General features: G+C 37.6%; 2 protein-coding genes across 3 annotated transcripts in view; both read right to left on the bottom strand.

Annotated features, from left to right (window-relative positions):
* tcap (titin-cap (telethonin)) overlaps window positions 1–742 on the bottom strand; it is a 5,923-nt gene extending 5,181 nt beyond the window's left edge. The window contains exons 1-2 of the mRNA XM_084087424.1: window positions 676–742; window positions 302–375 (exon numbers count right to left, since the gene is read on the bottom strand). The gene's annotated coding sequence lies outside the window, so the exon portion shown is untranslated. The remainder of the gene's footprint in view (window positions 1–301; window positions 376–675) is intronic.
* Window positions 743–1,216: 474 nt separating this feature from the next.
* On the bottom strand, window positions 1,217–21,380 carry syngr1a (synaptogyrin 1a). 2 transcript variants are annotated; one of them, XM_084087402.1, is made up of 4 exons: window positions 21,013–21,372; window positions 9,952–10,189; window positions 6,143–6,288; window positions 1,217–3,884 (listed from the first exon to the last, which is right to left on the bottom strand). In XM_084087402.1, exons 1-4 carry the CDS (start codon window positions 21,106–21,108, stop codon window positions 3,693–3,695), a joined length of 672 nt encoding a protein of 223 aa, XP_083943528.1. In that variant the 5' UTR covers window positions 21,109–21,372; the 3' UTR covers window positions 1,217–3,692. The 2 variants fall into 2 exon arrangements, with proteins under 2 accessions (XP_083943528.1, XP_083943529.1); XM_084087403.1 differs by lacking the exon at window positions 1,217–3,884 and adding an exon at window positions 4,287–5,473 and having other exon boundaries at window positions 21,013–21,380.
* Between the last annotated feature and the right edge of the window lie 362 nt (window positions 21,381–21,742).

Here is a 21,742-nt window from a genome sequence, read left to right as displayed (position 1 = left end):
CCAATCTATATCTATCCATCTGTTGTTCTATCCATCTATCAATCAATCAGTCTGTCTGTCTATCTATCAGTCCATCTATCTATCTATCTATCTGTTGTTCTATCAATCAATCAACCAATCCATCTATCGATCGTTCAGTCCATCTATCTGTTGTTCTATCCATCTATCAGTCAGTCTGCCTATCTATCTATCTATCTATCTATCTATCTATCTATCTATCTATCTATCTATGTTGTAAAGTAATCAAAGTCAAAGTATAATCAAATTAGTCTCATCTAATATAAAAATGCCCAGTTATTACCTGAATGGATTTTGTTGCGGATGCTCAAATGCTTGATCATGTTGTATCAGCGTGACAGTTGTTCCTCCATGATCCTATTAACAGACATGGAAAGTCTCTCAATGGAAACTAAACAGTGTTCGGATCTGGGAACCAGACAGGAGATTATAAACATGTTGCAGCAACTGTTCTTTACTGGTAATCTTCTTTTGCAAACATAATCTCTTTCAAAAGACATTTTTTAAATATGAATTATCACAGAAAAAAAGACTACTAAGCTGCTATATTTATATATTATCTATATTATTTTAGGAGATGAAACATAGCACATTTAGCTGGAAGGTTTTGGAAAACTACCACTGGTTACAGATCAAGATTTAAAAATATTTCATTACATTTTTTTCCCAAACAACCAAAATATGGTTAATATAGAAGTGTTGTCACAGCATGTGTTCATTGAGTGCAAGCGCTGTATTCACTCATCAGATGAATATAGTGCTCTGTGGATAGAGGGTGGGACAGTTGTATTCTCATGTTACATACATTCTGTCCCCTGTCTGTCATTGACTGCTCTCTCAGTGACGCAGTGGGCGATTACAGGAACTGATCTCACTTTTGTGATGCCCCTCTCCTGCAATGTGGCCACTCAGCACACTATGGTATGGAAATGTAATTCCAGTCATGAAGAGTTACACATGAGGACCAGGAAATGTCACATCAGACCAGGAATGAAGCTGCTACTGTTTTTGATATACACACTAAATTTGTTTCCCGTCACGCATGTTCAGACCTAAATATGAATAAATGTCATTGCATTACATTGCAATGATCAAATTCTAATTTATTTTAAAGCACTATCCTTTTTTAAGCATGATTTAAGTGTGTAGGGACACAAGAAATTCAAAATACAAAAGTATTCAAAAGAATTGGCAACTATTTCCATCAGTCAATGTCTTTTATTGTCATCTATATCAGACATTTTACCAGACAAGCAACATACAAGACAGGACAAAATACACTGAGCCATTTTAACCTAGTGATTCAGTTAATGGACAGTCACCACATCAAAAGAATTTACACTATTTTGTATCCCAGCTCCACAACTGCACATATACATTATATAATAACACATCTGATACATCACCTATATAACTGATTGTATTGTAGCGTTCCTTTTTAAGATTTTAAAATAAACAAGAAATAAAATACAAAGTTTGCTGATTTAGAAAACAATGTCACTAGAGAAAGGATAAACATTATTCTATGACAACTTTAAATGCGAAATACATACTATTATTATTTTTGATAATTATTTTGGTAATAAATTTATAAAGATATGTTTGTGTACTGGATTATATTACATCTTTGTCATCAAATAAAAATATGCTGGTTTTATATATTCAGGTACATAATTATGAACATTGTTTCAGAACTCAATTTAAAATAAAAAAATGATTTATCTGTAATGCATGACCTGCTGCTCTAGTGCAAAAGTTATTACAGTAACTATGATCAAAAATAAAATTATTAAATGATAAAAAAGATGGCCAGATAACACTATGTTAAGGGTGCTACAAAGAAACTTGTTAGCATACACAATGATGAATAATATTTTCACAAGTGTCAGACCATTATAATGACATGAACATTCTCCCTAAAGATTTATACTAGTCTATTAATCTGTTCTTCATATAGCTTCACTGTGAGGTATTGGCTGGATTTGTGTTGTTAGTCATTAGCACTAATTTTTCAGGGGTTCTACGTCTTTTTGTTCACATTTTTGAGTGAAGCATACTTTAATTTCATTGCTTTCGAAGCTGAGCGCTAGTCTGGCCATTTTCCCCCTCAAAAATGTGTTTCAAAGTCTCATGAATTTTAGTGTTGCACCACATATGTTTACATTGGTGATTAAAAGACATCAATAACATCAAAAGTCATCATGTCTAGATCACTGTCATAAAAATGTAAATGTGCACCATGTTGACAATGACATGCACAGCGGCCCTAAACATATGTGGACTCACACTTTTTTTTGTGCATAAAAATGCATGAACTGACCCCACTGTGATTTGTAGTGGTATTTTCACCTCAAGTTTGCACGGGTATCCTAGCAGAGTAACCACAGATGTTCGGTCGCATTTCAGCGGGCGAAATCCAGTCATTTCAATAGGAATTTGCATCTGAAATTTTGTGAGAGGCGAAAGTTTTACCCCTTAGATTTCGGATCAGATTCGAAGTTGGTCACGCTAATGTGCCTTGTTACCTAAAAAGAAAGCAGCTTGTTTTGAAAATGGCTCCTGTGTAAGGTGTACTTCATACATCACTACACTGTTGACAATATTATATTCACTGGACCTTTTTTGCCCGCAAAATGTGACCGCACTATAATTAAAAATTTAATTTAAAAACTTTTGATTGAAAAGTGTGTTTGTACAGTATTTCTTTAAAAATAATTTGACACTTGGTTTGGTATTTTGTGCAATGTGACAGCCATATATTTAAGTGTTGCTTAAGTGTCCAAACACTGTTTAGGGCCACTGTGCATATGGAAAGAAACAGACCTTAAATAATGTAATCACAGCCGTACAACTTTGCAGTTCAGCAGCTCTCACAGAATTCACTTTCAATAGCCTATATTCACTCTTTTACTTTCACTCTCTGTATTACATTATATACTATTCTTCTTTTCTCCTCTTTGTACGTTCTATGTGAACAATGCAGAGAATGATTTATTCCTAGACCTGATATTGTTAAAAAAAAGATCATTTAAGATCCTTGGACATTGACAAAATGGCAGCAGAGAGCTATCAATGGAAAATGCGTTCTAGTGACAGGTTAAGGGTTAAAGTAATGTTCTATTGTATCACCTACACTTCACCAACAAAAAGACACTGTGGTCTTTAGAAACTTTTCGTTTGGTCAGATTTTGTCACAAGTATGACCAAATCTAGTTAGCTTCTTTGCCTATTAGAGACAAACTTCTATCAGTTTAGTTTAGATTTGTTTTCACAAATTGGAATTAAGTGTAATAAACCAAAGTGAAGTTCTGTATTCTATAATGGACACTTTGTAGAGTTTGCTCAGGAGGACACTGCTGACCAATCAATTGTCCCCAAACCAATAACCCCAAAGGCAAAATTTCCTGTAAAAAAAAAAAAAAAAAACATTTCGAGAGATCTAGTGTCACAGTCCCCAATCTGCAAAATATTATATTTTATAGACTAAATGAAACACTCATTCAGTGTTTGAAACGCCCAAAACCCACTATAAATTCCACAAGTGGTTATTATAGCATCCATATTCTACCCCAAGTGCCCAAAGTTCATGTTTGTCCTTTTCACCCCATATTTTTTTTCCCCAAACCCATCAGCCTAGCTTGTTAAGGCTGTTGTGTACATCCTTATACTTGACCTTAGTAGTCTTGGTTCTGGTATCCACCAGATCCGTCATAATTAGCCTCCATGTCGGGGGTGTATCCAGTGTACTCCGTGCCAGCAGTGGGCGCTCCTGCGGGATCCTGGCTGGGATCAGTGTAGTCCTGAGAGAAGAGAGATGAGCTTGCGCCTAATTTGTACTTCTGGAATCCAAGGAAAGCTTGACCAGCCTTTAAGAAAATGAAGATGCCGTAAGGAGAGGTTTAGAGGGTGGGATCAGAGGGATTAGCAATGGAAATTACAGGATTATGGCAGCAGGAATGGAGGATTTTTTTCCCCAGTTTGGATGGTGAATAGTCAATGAAAAGGCATCAGTTAAGAAAGCCATGTACAGTTTAATTGGAAGGAGGGAATGAGAATGACAGGATGGGACACAGAGAGAGAGAGAGAGGGAGAGGGAAGGGAGGGGGGGAAAGGGAGAAAGAAAAGCAACATTAGTTTGATTAAGATACAAGATTAAGATGGTTAGTCAGCTTTAAGATTAACAGAGTCAAGAATAGATTTAGGAAATGCTCAAGTGAGTGGCTAGCACATAGAAAACCCACATCCAAAACAAAATGTAGAACTTGAGTCAAACTTAACAGAGTTTAATCGAACAGCATCTGTCAGTACATTATAAGATCTATCACAAAGGATAAATATACATCATAGATAGCAACAACAGCAGCTCAATTTTAAACAAAAATAAGATCATGAAATGCAATGGCAACAATAGAGGCAAATGAGTGGGAAATAGTGTATTTCAGACAATGTATCAGGATGCGATATCTTGTAGACAACCTATAACGTTACAAAACAATTCTGTAAAGAGCTCAGCTGAATGTTTCATGTGGAACTGCCGCCCCCTAGTCAATTAAAATTGTAACCACAATTTAAAAAACAATCAAATAATAATTTTCTGGAGAAAACAGATTATCTGGCACATAATCTGGCACCTTCAAAGGTTTGGGGTCATTAAAATTAATCATTGTTTTTGAAAGAAGTCTCTTATGCTCACCAAGGCTGCAATTATTTACTCAAAAATACAGTAAAAAGAGTAATATTGTGAAATATTATTGCAATTTTCTATTTAAATTTATTTTAAAATGTAATTCGTTCCTGTGATGGCATAGCTGAATTTTCAGCATCATTCTTCAGTGTCACATGATCCTTCAGATATAATTCTAATAATATGATGATTTGATGCTCATGAAACATTTCTTATAAATATCAATGTTGAAAACAGTTGTGCTGCTTAACAGTTTTGTGGAAAACATGATACATTTTTACGCGATAAAAAAATATTATAATAATAATCTCACTGACCCCAAACTTCTGAACGGAAGTGTACCTTTAACCCCAAGAGATAATCAGCATATAATGACAAGGTACCATTACTATAATAAAATGAAGAAAAATTATGTTTTTCATAACTTCATAATTCCAGGCAGATATGTGTTGAAATGTTATTTGAAGCTCTTCCCAGTTTCTTCCCAAAGGGGGTTTAGGGCTTGATATGGCACTTGATGTGGCTCTTGGCATGGCAAAAAAACAAACAAACAAACAGATAACATGTAATATCTTCATTGGTATTCATTGGTGACTATAGGATTTGAAGGGTGCTTTTGTAGTTGATGTCTATGGCATAGTAAACAAATAAGTATGTGTGCGGTAAATGTTAGACAAATGGAGGTGGCGTATGAGGGATGAACAGTTTGTCGTATTCCTCTTCAAACGAGATTGTCTTTAGGCGCTCCAGGGCCAGCAGTGTAAGAACACCCTAGAGAAAAACAGATCGGCCAGAGCCAGCGATCAACAGAAAGAATGACTGGAAAAACATTTCAACAACACTGGGTTAATCTTATGGATGCAGCTGGGTGGTTTCTGTAAGAGAAGTGCTTTGAGAGATTAGAGGTTAGAAGGATACATGCAAACAGTGAAGCAAAGATTACTGGGGTCAATAATTCTCTGGAAAAGTACAGAAAGTAGATTAGAGAATGAAGCTGTGTTGATGTTCACAGGTCATTCATTGAGAAGAAAGACAGGCATGCAATCTAACACATTTTCAGCTGAAAGAGAAAATATGCTGAAAAGCTTTGCTGAAAACATGAACAGAACTTTGACTGGATAACACAGATAAATCATTTTCACTGTAAACGTTGTCTCTGGATATTTAGATGGAAAGAGATTTTCAGTTGATGAGAATGTATTTGAGAAATATTGAATGGTGAATGGCCTGAATGGTTTTGGTTTTGGTGTGTCACAGTGTTGTTATTGTTAACTAAAATGATTAAAAATTATTTTCAGTGATTGAAAAATAGTTTTAAATAAATCATTTTATTTATTTAAACTATCAGATGAAATTTAATTTTTAGATGAAAAAACTCAAACTTAAAAACTTACTGAAAGAAATGACCTAAACTAAAATGGAAATATTCTCAGTACAGACCCATGTAAATATGGAGAAGAAGGCGAAGGTGATGGCTGCTCTGGCTGCATCTCCGCCCTCTTTCAGGGGGTTGTCCTCTGGTTTAGCCACCTGCCACTGATTGGCCAGGAAACAGAATCCCACAAACCACACGAAAGACCAGAAGGCTGAGAGAAAAAAGGGAAAAAGGTTCAGAATTTCAGATCAATAAACAGCACAATAAATGCCTTTGATTGAAAAAACAAACTAACAAAAAAAACCACAAATAAATATAAAATGATTACAAACAAACCTAAAACAGAGTGATATTCACAATCTAAAGAAGGTCTGATCAAAACAGTCAATTTATATTTACAGGCATAGATGGCGCCATTGCACCACAAATCCAGCATAGCACTGCAGCAAGTTTAGAAGCAGTTACATTTTACCAACAGAGGGCAGTGTTTTAAAGTAATGCTGTGGTACAGGAAGTTCGGATCACTGCTGCATCCGAAAGCTAGAGGTAGAAGGCAACAAGATACCTTCATCTGATTGATTTTTGAAGGCAGCATAGATGTATCCTTCGCTGCCTATGATATCCCACAATCCTGTGCTTTTGATTCTGAGACAGTTGAGCTAAAAAATAAAGATGGCATCTGAAAGTTGCGGTTAGTTTGTGTGTATATGTACGTTTTTGATCAAAATTCCATATTTGATGTAATTTCTAGTGTGAAATTACTACTGTAGTAATGAAATTTGCTTTGTTATCACCAAAGCTCTCACTACTTTGTTGTAGATCCTTAAACCATTATGCTGCATCAGAAGTTTGTCCTATATCAGTTTTGTGAGGGACCTTCGTGCACAAACACTGCCTGCTAAAGGCCTCATTATACTTCTGCGTCGGACCTACGCCGGAGCCTATACGCCGTAGGCAACGTGTTGGTTTTAATTTATACTTCTGCGTCGTTGTCCGCGTTGACGCGCACCTAGGGAGCATGTGAAACCCCGAGGGAGGGGTTCTGGCAGACCAATCACAGCGCTTGCGTCCGCGTAGAATTGACGCGTTGTTACATTTTTGGAGAGGTGCACGTCAGGGTACGCTGTAGGGTACGCGCGCTACACACAGCCTACGACGTAGCTTCGGCGGCAGTTCGACGCAGAAGTATAAATAGGCCTTAAGTCATGCTGAGAAGGTAGCAACGCAACAAATCAGCTTCCTAAGCTTTAGGGATGCAGCCCTAGACTCTAAGGCCCAATCCCAATTCTATTTTATACCCCTTCGCCTACCCCTTACCCTTGCCCCTTGAAACAGAGTGGCAAGGCGTAGGGGTGAAATTATTCCCCTAAGAAATGGGACACCACTACTACACCGTTACACGTCATTATACGTCGTCGCTAGCCCCTACGTCACAGGAGATGCGGCAATGTTTATCACAAACTTCCAAGATGCCGTCGTTAGCTGTAGTCATCTCAATTGCGTGGGTTACAGCTATTTTTTATTGCATTTTTCTTCTGAAGTTCGCAGAAAACAACGGAGATGACGATATCTGGCCCTTCCATAAATAAAGTATTTTTGGACTTGAGGAAACGTTGCTCGTTGTCAGCGCGAAAACGAATGAGCCTCCGGGTTTCCTCAGGTGTCCCTGTTTGATAAAGAACATACAAGACTGGTTGATCATGTTACAAAAAGCACGAAACTGTGTAAGCACTGTTCGTTTATATCGTGTTCACATATAACCACAAGAAAACAATGCGTTCATAGCAGACGTACGGTAAAAGATAAGCCAATTCCCTGCCGCAATTACATTCACCAGTTATCAGACATGAAAATATGTTGCGGGACTATTGTTAACGAACTTCAGTGATTTTTTTGCAAACGTTTCTTTGAAGAACATGGCCGTAAATATGAACACAAGATTGAATGTGACATAAAGAAAATGATTATTGGCAGTCATGTTGCCTCTGTAGCCGGTGTATGCAGGTACATTTCTCATACCCCTTCGTTTGACGTGTGGTCCCGAAAAATCTTCGTTTCAAGGGCTATCTGGCCCTTCCCCCTACCCCTACCCCTACCCCTCCCCCTCCAACCAAAAGAGAATCGAGACAACCCTACCCCTTCACGGGAACGCGCAAAACGGAGGGGTAGGGCCAAGGGGTATAGTGGGGTCAAGGGGTGAATTGGGATTGAGTCTAAGTGTGCTTTTGAGCCAAGAAGACCTTAGAAACAAATGTATGTGGGAAACATTATTAAAACCTTCTTAGAGCCACATAAAGTAATTTATAAGTGTTCAAATGAATAAAATATAATGTGTGGTTTGTAAAAAAAAGTGAGGCAGATTCAGCAGGAGCCTTGCAGTAAATGTATCTTATTAGTTAGGGATGTCCCGATCCGATCACGTGATCGGAAATCGGGCCCGATCGCGTGTTTTCAGACTCGATCGGAATCGGACGTTACCTCCCGATCAGGACTCGGATATATATGTATTTATATTCTCATTATTTTTTAACACCTCTATTATGCGGTGACACAGAGTTATGGCGGTTTCACACTGCACGCGTTATTAGAGTGTAAGCAGCGCAGGAGCAGTGCGTATGGTGAGCAGGAGCAGGACACGCGCGTTTTGCTTTCATACTGGCAGCGTTTGTCACGCGCGGCTGAACCGTGGGTTGTGTACAGACAGAGTCTATAATGGATAAGTTGGCATTGCTTTTTTTCGTTTTCAAATACATTTAAGAGAAAAGACTTGTCAAGAAGCTTATTTTATTAATAATTTCATTTATATAACTTTTGGTTCATCTTTGTTTTTATTGTTATGGCAACAAGTTTGTTTTTGGACATTTGTTTTCTTTTTAAATTGCTGTTGGTCATTTGATTGACTGTTTAAAACACAATAGATATCATCAATGCACTTTTTGGATAAAACTGTGGTGTATTTTGGCCATTATCAATGTATTGTCACTTTAATTCAGCAAAAGCGGCGCAGCAAAAGTAGACTCGGCGCCGAAACGATCGCGGCACTCCTGCTCTGCTCTGCTACGCACTGCCGCGCCACCTCTGCGTGCGGTGTGAATGCTCTAAAGCAGGGATAGGCAACTCCGGTCCTGGAGGGCCACTGTCCTGCAGAGTTTAGCTTCAACCCTAATTAAACACACCTGAACAAGGCAATCAGTGTTTTTAGGATTACTAGATAGATACAGACAGGTGAGTGTTTATCAGGGCTGAAGCTAAACTCTGCAGGACAGTGGCCCTCCAGGACCGGAGTTGCCTATCCCTGCTCTAAAGCCTGGTTTAATCTGTTAACATGGGCGGCGAAAAAAATACGCGCTGCACGCTCTGTTTTAACAGTGCAGTGTGAAACCGGCGTAAGAGTTAGGAGTGCAGTTCCTAAAAGCACATTACTGGTTTTGCAAACACTGTGGCACTTTTATTTTTTATTTGTTTACATGCCTACCGGATATTTTAAGTTGAGGTGCTATTTGTTTATATATTAGACTTTTTTTTAATATTTACTGTTGCACTAAAGTCCAAAAGTGAAGAATTTATTTATTACTTGATTGTTCAAGCTACCTCACAGAAGTGCTCTGTTTGTTAACAGAGTTGTTGAATGTTAAAATAAGGTGAATTAAATAAAAAATAAGGAACATCCTGGATCTGTTTTTTTCGCTCTTCTTTATTCTTTTTTTTTTTTTTGCATTATAGAAGTATCGGATCGGGACTCGGTATCGGCAGATACTTAAAATCAAATGACTCGGACTCGGACTCGAGGGCAAAAAAACCTGATCGGGACATCCCTATTATTAGTGATATAAAATATTGATATGCAATACTTCCATTCATATCAGCAGTTTACCTGAAACTCCAATATCAGCTAACACAGCCTTCTTGCGGTCTTTGACGCTGCTTATCTGAGGAAAGTAGATGTCCAGTGCCATAAATGCAGCACAGCAGAGGAAGGCCAGGGATCCCATCCCAACGGCATAGTTACAGGCGTTCTGGTTGCGGTTAAAGATGCAAAATTCCTCTACCTCATTTGGACGGTTCACATAGCCCTCGTTAGCAATGCATCCAAAGATCACGATGGAAAAGATCTGAGGAGGAGAATTAAAAGAAGGAGACCATGAAGGGAAAACGTGGAAAGAAAATATGAGAATTTGGACTTCACACTTTCATTTTATTTTGGTTATTTTTCAGGTTATTTTGCTGCATATTCACATTGTTCATACAGCCAACAGTATCCTTCGTACACAATGCCAAGTTTAAAATGCAAGCTAGATTAGTACACTGAGAAGATGTGAAATGCAATGTACCAGTTTAATACAAGAAGCGATTTTGAGGAGGAACAATGTTTGTCAGTTTAATTTTTACTTTTGTTAGTAAAGTCAGCATGAAATAGAAGTTTGGATAGTCTTTTCTTCCCTATTGTGATGTATATGCTTCTCGAACAGGAAAAAATGTAGAGTGAGACTTGATCAGGAATTGATTGGATTGTTGGATGGTTGTGGTTTGCTATTGCTATTGGGAAAAGATGTCGCTGCACCATGAAGTTATTTTGATTAAAGAATATGAGGGCACATGAATTTTAAATCAATAACGATGTGCATGGATCAGTCATTTATAATAAATACTGCAATATTCCATAAAAAATAAGTATTGTCAATTTTGCCCAAGGCACTTGAAGAAAGAAGTAAGCTAGATACCCACAAACAGAACTTATGTTATGTTATGTTAACAGAGTTATGTTATGCTAAAAGAACCAGTGATTTAATAATTATAATAAAAAACTTTGGGGCAGATTTTATATACTATTTTACACTGCAAAGGAATTTTTACCCCTGTAGCCGGAGTTCATAACTTAGGTCTTAGTCCAGAGTTAAACACAGTGTCAAAAGACCTAGAGCCAATTAAAGTTGTTGAAATGTTATTTATGTCCACTGTAGTGCTGATTTCAGCTTTTCTAGTATACAAACAAAGGAAATTAAACTGTTTCTCGCAGCCAACCACAACTTCTGGCTGAAAACATTGTGTGCAGATGCCATCTATCACCACAAACATCACTGATTGATTCATGTGTACATCTGTTTTTAATCTCACTTTGTTGCTTTCTACTGGGTTTGTTTTCTACAGGGAAGCTAGGGTATATTTGGCACTTCCATAATAATAAGTGCCTACTTAGATTCTGATGAGCCTATGTTCTCATTTTGGCTCCAGGAATAGTCAACTATCAAGAGGATGAAGTCAAGTTTTGACAAAGGCCAGGGTTTTAACAGCTGGTCTGTGCATCTGTACTATATGTCTGAATGTGTGAGAGTGCGAGAGAGGCACATCATTACTCCACTCATGCAATTAAGTTGAAATGCTCTTGGCTGCCAGCAAACTCTCCCATAGTTGTTCCCTAATTGTCAGGTACAAGCCCATGATTTAACCCCGAGAATCAGCTTTATCATTAAACTAATGTTAAGGGGTTTGGCAACATCAAATCAAATAAACCCTAAATCTCCTAAGATAAAGGTTCAATGGCTCATTCAAACCTTAATCTTGATCAAGCACATATAATCAAGAAGATTAAAACATCATCAGCATGAGCTAGTGAGCGAGTAGTAAACAAAGAGCAAGATGAATCGCACTTTGGCAATTGTGTTTTTTATGTGCGCTGAGGAGGAATCGAAAGAGGAGAATATGGACCTGATCATGGTCGTGAAAATGATCGCAGGCTATCTTTGGCTGCAAGAACGTGACAACGGCCGTCTTTGACCCTCTCTCACTGTATGATGTAGAACCACCGTTTAGGAGCCAAGACCACAGTCATCTTTTGTCTGGGACAGCCCAAAATCATATAATGTGTACTGGGCATAATGGCCGGTTCAGACTGCACAATATCAGCCCGATTTTGGCATGATCCGCTTGACATTGGGTGTCGTGGTGATTCATAAACGACAATGGTCGTTGGGACGCAAGAAACACGTTTCATCAAGTATAGTGTGTCATAGTGGACAACAACTGACGCCGCGTCTATGACAATGGTATTGGTGCTGCAAGGTGGAATTATGCAATAGAGAAAAGTTTCATGGCAACAATACTCCTACCTTTATGATGTTTCCTCAAGGGACTACCACAACAGAGTGAAAAAAGTAAAATTTTGGCGAACAATAGCAGAGGCGCTTCAGCAACCCGGTGAGTACTGGAATTAGCATTAAAGTGCCTGTTTTATAATTTTTTGAATATTCCCTTTCATGCAGTGTGTAATACAGCTATTTGTGAATGTAAACGTTCTGCAAAGTTGTAAAGCCGAAACTGCACGATAAATAGTTATTGCCTCTCAAAAGAAAGAATCAACTCTGAACTGCCTATACGAGTCGTTTGTATTTTAAATCCTACTGCGTGACGGTTTTACGTCACTAGAAAATACATTCGCATAATGCCCCCTATGTTGTACGTTGTCCAGCCCTCAAATCTCTCAAAACGCTTGCTCTTGAAAGATGGGTCAGTACCCAGTTTATTTGGACCAGCTTTCTCCTCAGAATCACAACCTGTAAGTATAAATAATTATTGATGCATATATTTTCTACCGGGTGTTTATATTGTGTACGTTTTCAGCTTACCGGCTAACTCATGTTTTACTCTTACTGAAATACTTACTAAGCAGCTGTGGGCCACTATTACCTAAACTGTGTCTATTAATGCAGATTGTCTGTCGTTCTTACTACTTTGAGCAAAGATAAAGGATGGAGCAAGAGTTGTTTTAAAATTGTTTATGTTACATCCGTCATTCACGTTAGTGCTGGGCGAACATATACACCGTTATTGATACAGTTCGCATGTGCACCACAATAAATTATAAATCTACACATCGGTTTAAAACATGTAAAGCAGGAGCGCTTTCCGGATTCACTTATCCTATTAGAGGTGCTCTTTGGAAAAGGTAGAGTAGATTTTAAACCAAAGAAAAAATCTAAAGCACTCTCCTGGAATGTTAAAAATGCCTTTATTTTATGGCATAGTCAAAATAGACTTTTAAAATGACTACACATCGGTTTGTTGATGGACATACACTTGTTAATGCTGAAGGTGAGGAATTACAGTTGCAACATCTCATAATGTACCTCAAACTAAGTAGTGTATCACTGAGAAACGTCCTGCTCAAGTCGTCCTTGCGATGGAGGTTCGGGTTGAATAACTAGTTCTTCCAGTGTTTCATCATCAGACTTGGATTGATATGGTAAAATCAACGTCATCGTTAAGGTCTTTACAGTGTGTACAATCGCTGAGCTTTAGGAAGCCTCCGAAAACATCTGAAAACAGCGTGTGTTTTCCTTTAAAGGAAAACACACGCTGTACACGGTAAACCAATCACAACAGACTGGGCCATTTGGCCAATTAGAGCAGAGCAGGCTCGGGGAAAGGAGGGATTTAGAGAGACTGATTCAACTGTCGAGTCATTTGAGAATTGTTGAAAAATGTGGTGATGTGCAATGAATATTATGAGAATAATATTTTTGACTTTTGTTTTTTGACTTTTGATGCATGTAAACCTGTTGTAGGAGACCTCCAAAACAAAATTAGGAGCCTTTAAAATAGCATAATAGGGGCACTTTAAGCTAGTACAACCATTGTTTGTTTACGCTCTTGTTTCGGGAAGTCAGTTGCTCGTTCTGGCTTCTTGACATTACGCACATCGTTAAAGATGGCAAGCGATGATTGGTCGGTAAGCAACATGTAGTCTGACATGTTAATTATGCACGACACAGCAAGAATTCTGAAGTCAAAATCACATAATCTGACACAGTGAATATTGTAACAGACAAAAATATTGTGTAGTCTGTACCTAGAATAACAGTCCTGCACTGCATTTTAGAAAGTGAGCGTCTTTAGAACACATAGAACACATTTATGGAGTTGTGAAAGTAGGTTTGCAGTCTGTATTGACTGTGATGCAATAAAAAGACGATGTATCCCAAAATTAATGTCAAGAAACATCTATCGAGTTGTCCAAGTGGAACGAATGGAAAAAACATACACACAATGTAGTCTGATTCATGAACTAATTACACTATGAGCTGGAGTCCTTTTTAGTGAATCACAACCATACAGCACGACCATGTTCGTGACAAGATTGTGAACATGGATGTGATTGTAAGGTTAGCCGCAGTATTGTCATGGTTATATATGCGCCACAAGATATCATCATGACAAAGCAGTTTCACTGCTGACTGATTGTCCATATGACAATGTTGTTGTTCTTGTAGAAGTTTTTTTTTAGTAATACATTTCTCTCTCTGAATCTGTGGATTTAAGGAGCTACTGGTCAAGTGTTTTGCATGCTTTTAATTAGCTGTCTGGATTACAAGGCTCCATGGCGAATGAGTGCATGAAAGCAAGCATTGTAACAGGCAGCACACGGGATCCTGATCCTGTGATCATCAGGAGCAGAGCTTTACATGCTCTTTTTTTCAACCTGATTGGAATGTTTTAGGCACATGTGTGAATGCGAAACAAGCCATTTGAATGTTTACATTTTTTTAGTTTACAGGGATCATTTGTAAACGTATTAGTTGTTAAAATGTTTCTTTGAAAAAAATTGTCTTAGTTGTCTTTTTGTTTATCTTGTGACAATGAGGTTGTCTAGTCTCTTTAAATAAAAGCATAAACTGTCCATATTCTATACATATTCTATATATACACATTATTTTCACAAGCTTGCATATTGATATTACAATAATATTAAGCATTTTAGAATACATTTAATTTATATTCTGTTTTTGTTTTGAATTATATCATACTGTGCAGTATTGTATTGTATTGTTATTTGCCTCAATTTCCTACAGCGGATTAATAAAGTGCTACCCTAAATATTATATACATGTCACATTTTGTAGAGTTTAGCACCTCCCACAAGTTTAGTGTGTCGAATTTTATTGGTTTTCATTGGTCCTCAATGTAATTTATGGTTCTTCAATCATCCAGACATGTCAGCTGGGGCTGGTTTATGCTTGCACCATTTTAGAGCCAGCAACCATGGCTCATCCACCAATAAATCAATCAACACTTTGAGAGGAGGAGAAATACAGTCAAATAGAGCTGTCTAGTTATTCATCAGGGCTCTTTATACAAAGCACAGTGGTGTTCCTGCAGCCGGTTGTGTAATGTTAGATAGTGGCCAAGACAATGACAGGTTACAGGAAACCTACAATAAAGTAAAACTAATCTACAGCTCATCAGTGAAGCTCTAACATCAATTAAAACCGACTAGGAAAAATTACAAATTATTTTTTTTAATGGATCATTTGACCCAGTTCAGTCTGAATCATTGTGAAGTGAATATAGACTTAAATTTTTGTATTTTTATTACACAAGGCTTCAGATTACCTTAATTAAGGCATATAGACCACTTTTATGATGGTTTTATAGTGCATTTGCATTCATTTTGAAGCTTGCTTCCATTTATTGTAATTAATTGCATAAAAAAGGGCAACCATTCTATGTCTTTGATGGTGTGAGGATGTCTTCTTGACAACTAAAAATATATAATTTTCTGTCTTTTTCTCAGTCTATTACATGCCTGCCGAGCTTTGCCTCTCACTCTCCCCTCCCCCTCCAATCCCTCGCTTTTAATCTCCCTGACCTTGTGTTCACTATGCGGGGAAAGAGAGATCACGAGAGAGAGAGAGACTGAGTCATAAGACTACAGATGAAGACCACCTATACATCTGTAGCGCCTCCCCACACAATCAACCTGACCTTCCCTTGTTCACAGTATTCAGAAATCATGCGTCCATGCAGCAACACTGACCAAAGAAACAAGATTAGGATATTCATAAACATCAGTCATATGTACAGTAGAGCAATAGGTCTGCTGTGCTATAAACAGGAAAATTAAATCATACTGCATTGGTAAATGCTCTGGTACATTTGCAAAATAGCTTACTTCATGTTAAAGATATTGTAATAGTGCTTCTGATAAAAACTACAATAGCAAACATGCTGATGTATATTCTTATATATTATATCAACTTTGATCGGGCGCCGTTGTGGTTGGGGGGTTGTAAGTAGGTCCTAATCTTCCCCCCTGTTACGGCGCCCCTGAATCTGACATATATTCTTAAAGGGGTTCTAAAAAGAACATTATTTTGTGTATTTGGTTTAATGCAATGTGTTTACGTGGTTTTAGGTAAAAAATTATTTTTAGACATACTGTACATTATTGTTGCTCCTCTATGCCATGCCTTTCTGAAACGCGTCGATTTTTACAAAGCTCATCGTTCTGAAAAGTGCGGTGTGCTCTGATTGGCCAGTGATCCAGTGCATTGTGATTGGCCCAAAAACCTTAAGCGTGTGATGGAAATGTCACGCCCCTTACCATATTTGGAACATCAGCTCCCAAAGCAATAATGACAGATGATAATGTCGGTACCTTATCAATTCGAGCCGAATCTGAACCGGAAAAATGCAGATGACGATCGACTTTGTCAGCGCGACTGGACCAGATTGTATCACCGATTGGTAAGGTTGTATTTCATTGGGGACATAAATTACTGATTATAATGACTTTTTACACGTCACGCAATCTACGAGTGTGAGAACACTATGTAAACATAAAACTATGTCTGCATTTGTGATCGTAGATTCAGATTCACATTATTTTATTTAATGCCATGTCAGCATTCAAAGCTATTTTCATGGCAAAAATTCTATTACAAAAATACAAATATCATATAAATACAATAAAAACAAAACAAACAAAAACAGGAAGTCATATTATACAATATTTTTTACATTAACATATGATAAAAAACCAAAACCTTTTCAGGCATAATCTTATTTAATATGTCCTTAAGAGAAGTAACTAAAAGAGCATTCTGCTTGTATTAAGTCCAGGACAATCCAATAAAATATGTTTGACAGATAAGGGAATCTTACAAAACATACATAAAGTTGGGTCTTCACCTTTAAGCAGAAAAGCATTGGTCAAACTTGTATGACCCATACGACTGTGATCTTAAAAACGACAAGCAAGCGCTACTCTATACTGCTCAAAACTCATGTTTGAATTGTCAGTAGCAAAACGTACTTACAGGCTGTGTCTGTGAGTCAGAAGCGCCATAATGTACTTGCAAAGATGGAATTGCCCCACTTTTTAGAATCAGCCTTTGTGCACAGCCGGCCTTGTACTCTCCCAGGTTCTGGAAACAGTCCTCCGAAAAATGCGCAGCACAGTCGAAAATTTTAGTTGTACTTTTCTCGAACAGTGTTGTAAATAAAGCTTAAGCACTGTTTTCTAATTGCGTCCTCTTTTGGAAGGCCAAACAAAGTAGTTTGGCTTTCGCGACGAAAAACACAGCGTCTCCACAACATGGCGGCGCCGGCGGCAACAACACAGCGAGAATAAAAGTTACGCCTTCTTTCTTTGCGTTTACATTTGGGCGGTGTTATGAAACTCTGACCCACACACTGACGTAGATTTGTGGGGGTGTGTTTGAACGAAGCGTTTTAGGAAGGCGTTGAGCCTTAACTTTTATAAAGAATATCTCTTTAGGTTTGACATTTTGAGCTTTGTAACTCTACAGATCTTATACATGCACAAACACTGCATTAAATTAAATAAAGCAGAAAGGCAGCGCAATCCTCCTAATTTGGCGTCTAAACAAGACAGTTACCCAGAATTCAACACTGAGTGACGTCAGCTTTACATTCTCAATATCGGTATATTGCGACACCCTAACGATATTTCATTTTTAAAATATCACAATTATTGTCAATACCAGTATATCGTGACACTCCTACTGTATATCCAGTATTTCTATGTATTTTTAATATTATATTGATGCATGTAAATTAAAAAACACATTTTTTTTCTTGTAATTTTTCTCTTTTTTATTCATTAAACACATTGAATCTACTTAGCTTTTTTGTTTTAAATACTGACTTGAATCCAGAATAAGAGTGCAAGATTGTATAAATGTGGATTAGATATGAGCTAGGCTAATGCATGAGTTAATAGTGATCCATTGCCAGAATATCACAACAACCAGAAAAGAAAAAATCCTGCCAGGAAATAAATGAATCACAAACTATGATAATAATGTTAGAGAGATAAAGAGGCTCTGAAAACCATGTTTTCCCCCTTGACGTAGTAACTGTGCAGGAAAAAAGGTGGACATATGGAGAGAAATGGAGAGTGTGTCACCCTGCAGCAGTATTCAACTGTGCCATTAGTCCCATAACGGACAACAGTAAAACGACTGTGCTATATTTAAAGCATCACTGTATGCGCACTGTAAAGGACTGGGCAGGCAGGAAGGGTTCTGATTATAAAATATATCCTTAAAAAAAGAGAGCAATTGCAACAGACGAGCTGGAAAATTATGTGGTAATTCTGTTTCACAGAAACAGACATGCTGGTTGAATACAGAATGACAGCTTGGGAAAATAAATGAATGAACTGCTGCTTATTCTTGCCAAGAGGTTTCTCATCACCCATGTTTTCAAGCTCTTTCTGTGAAATATTTATCTGTGGAGCTTCCTGTGTGAAAGTGACTGCTCACATAAGTCAAAGATCCAAAAGATCATCAATTTTAAAGCGAGACTCTGTTTACAAACAGCAATGAGGAAAGACTCCAAGCCTATCCATCATCATATTTTCTACCAGATCTGAATCATGACTACTGCATGCTAATGTTACCGTTTACAGAAGGAGTGAAAGTGGAAAGAGACACTGTTATCAGACATAGGATAAACGAAAGGTTTCAAATAAATATTCTAGAGGCAATCCAATTAATGCCTTTACTGTTCATCTGTTTTGATTTTCCTCATAGTGAGCCTGTTAGTATCCAGCCTGAGGTCTCTGATTGTTGTCATGCCAATGGAGCAGCATTCACTCAGCCAATCAGAGTATGAATCAGACAAATACACCTCCAATCCATCCTGAAGATTCCATACAGCACTGCACACACACACACACACACACACACACACACACACATCAACGCCACTTAAAGGTGAAGGGTGTCATTTCTGTGCATACATGTATGCAGGTTGCCCGAACACTCTCTCTATCCTCCATTGGTTGGAAAAACAGGAAATCCCACCTCCAACTCACAGTACTGGTTGATCTCGGGATACTCAAACAAACAGAGGAACAATAACTAAAGCAACTTAAGTAATTCAGCTTACCTACTAACATTCAGGATAAAAAGCTCCAACATAGTCACCCTGATCAACAATATATATCGCACAGATGTATCCAATACAGCCAAAACCTTCCAACCCTTTCTGATCAATACATTTCCATGACTTTTCTAGACATTCATGACTTCTGCAAAAGTATTTAAATATAAATCTCAAAGTTTATCAGGGGAACGCAAAACATTTTGCGAATGCAAGATCGTTGACATCATTTTCCCTCCCATCTCATATTTTTTCCCTTCACCATGTGCCTTTAGGGGTTTCGTACTATTTATGTGTTGTTATCATTAGCTAAAAATAAACATTATTTTCGTTAATTGAATTAAAGGTGATTTTTGTTTTTTTAAATATTAAATAATAATAAAAAACTTATAAAATTAGAAAAGTTGCCTTGGCAACGAACTGAAATATAATAAGTTAGAATTACTAATAAGTTGAGTAACTAAAATAACTAAAACCGAAATAAAACAATTCATTAAAGCTAGAAATAAATATTTTTTAAATAACAAATGTAATTAAAAATACAAAAGTATGAAAAATAATTGTTTTTATTAAACTAAAAATATGAATACACAACACCAATATAAAACACTTAATACTAAAATATTACAAATAAAATAAATAACAATAATTTGTTTTTATTTAAATAAATTACAACAATTTATTTGTCAGATTCAGATAATTATTCTTATTTGCGTTAAAAAAAATTGCCTAAGATTTGAATGTAGCTCAGTGGAGCTTTCTAAGCCGGCTCCATGTAGAATATAACCACTGAATTGTTTTATAGACATTTCCATTAAAAATAAATGTCTTTTTTTAATTTTATTTTATAAATGAGCAATGAATGAGTCAGTGGTCATATTACAAACTTATTATAAAGGCAAATGTATCGATTCTCACAGGTAAATAATTTCAATTCTTGTATGATACCACCTATTGTATAGTTGTGGCTTAATAATCACCACTTCAGACACCTGGCCACCCCTCCCCCAAATCAGCCACCCTCTTATAATCTCCCACCACCCCCTCACCATGTGTCTCTCTCTCTCTCTCTCTCTCTCTCCACAAAACGTTTTTATCAGCAAACAGTGCACACATGCTCATTCATGCAAGAGGCACATCTTTAAACAAACCAGGAGCCACTTGATTGAGTTCAGATATGTTCAAGGAAATAAATGATCAAATAAACAGTGTTAAAATTGTTCAGTTAGTTAACATACAGTCAGAAATATCTCTTGTAAAGGTAAGAGGCAGACGTTGTCAGGTAGAGTAATCCACTTTTCCTTTATGAATACTGAGCTTCTTGAGCTAGTGTCAGACTGTGTTATTCTCTACAGCTGAGATCTGAGTCATGATCAAACTCCCCATTTACAAATAAATTCATGAAATTGAGCTACAGGACAAGTATAGTTATTTAGGTGATCTTATAGTAGGCTATAGCCTATATGATGATCTGGTCCATTAGTTATACAGTGTTGCCCTAAACAATGGTTGTTTACAGCAACATTTGTATGCTGAATTTCACAAATTACCAATCAGAATCACGTATTCCAGAGAGCTGTGTAATTAAAAAAAATCATCTGAAAAATTAAATTTAAGAAATGATTTGCGAGCGCGCAGATTAGCGCGCGAGATGTGCATTTAGGCGGCAAAGCTTTACAAGCCGTTAACGCGTCATCACATGACACTCGGGTTCGCGCTTAAATTATGCAATTAGTAGAATCACTCTCACCCAGGACACTATTCGAAGAATAGTCTGCGGTTGCTGAAAGAACGTAATTGGATCGAAGGTGCCGCCAGCCTTGCCAGCCCCGTATGCCTGCTCCATCCTCAGAGGTTCGTGATTTCTCCGTGTCGGAAGTTTTTGTTATAGAGAGATAATTGACCTTGATTTCGAATCAATTTATCCCCGCGCTACACCTTGACTCTTAGTGCTTCACCCTCGTCTGTCGTGCGGTCTCGATCTCGGCTGCCCGTTCGTGGAGGGTTTCTTGTAAAACGATGTATCTTCCACTCCGTACCTCTCTCATTTCAAGGGTGGAGAGAGGAGACTGAGTAAACGCGCATCCGGGGGAATGCGAGAGCGCGCATTATGCTGTCAAGCTTGATGCGCACTCTCGAGGATAGGCGCGCCGCCGACCACGTGCCCGCCAGACGCGTAGTAGTTACTCTCTGTTTATGTGACACAAATACATTTGAATCACGCGTAGATTACTTAAAAAACGTAAAATGTGCGTCAATATTCCCAAAAATGATGAGAACCCATAGAAGACCATTATATTGGATTTTATAATTACAAATCCTTGTAACATTGTGCCACCTAGTGACTGCCCATAGCCCACACCCATAGCCCACACCCAGAGGACAAATGCTTAGTCATATGTAGACACAATATTTAATAAAAAAATATTTATTTAGTTTATGTTAAGTAAAACCAAAAACAAGGATGGGGTGCACCGCAA

Source organism: Abramis brama (assembly GCF_963993115.1).
Source record: "Abramis brama genome assembly, chromosome: 1".
Taxonomy (NCBI): Eukaryota; Metazoa; Chordata; class Actinopteri; order Cypriniformes; family Leuciscidae; genus Abramis; species Abramis brama.
This window is presented reverse-complemented; position numbering and strand designations above follow the sequence as displayed.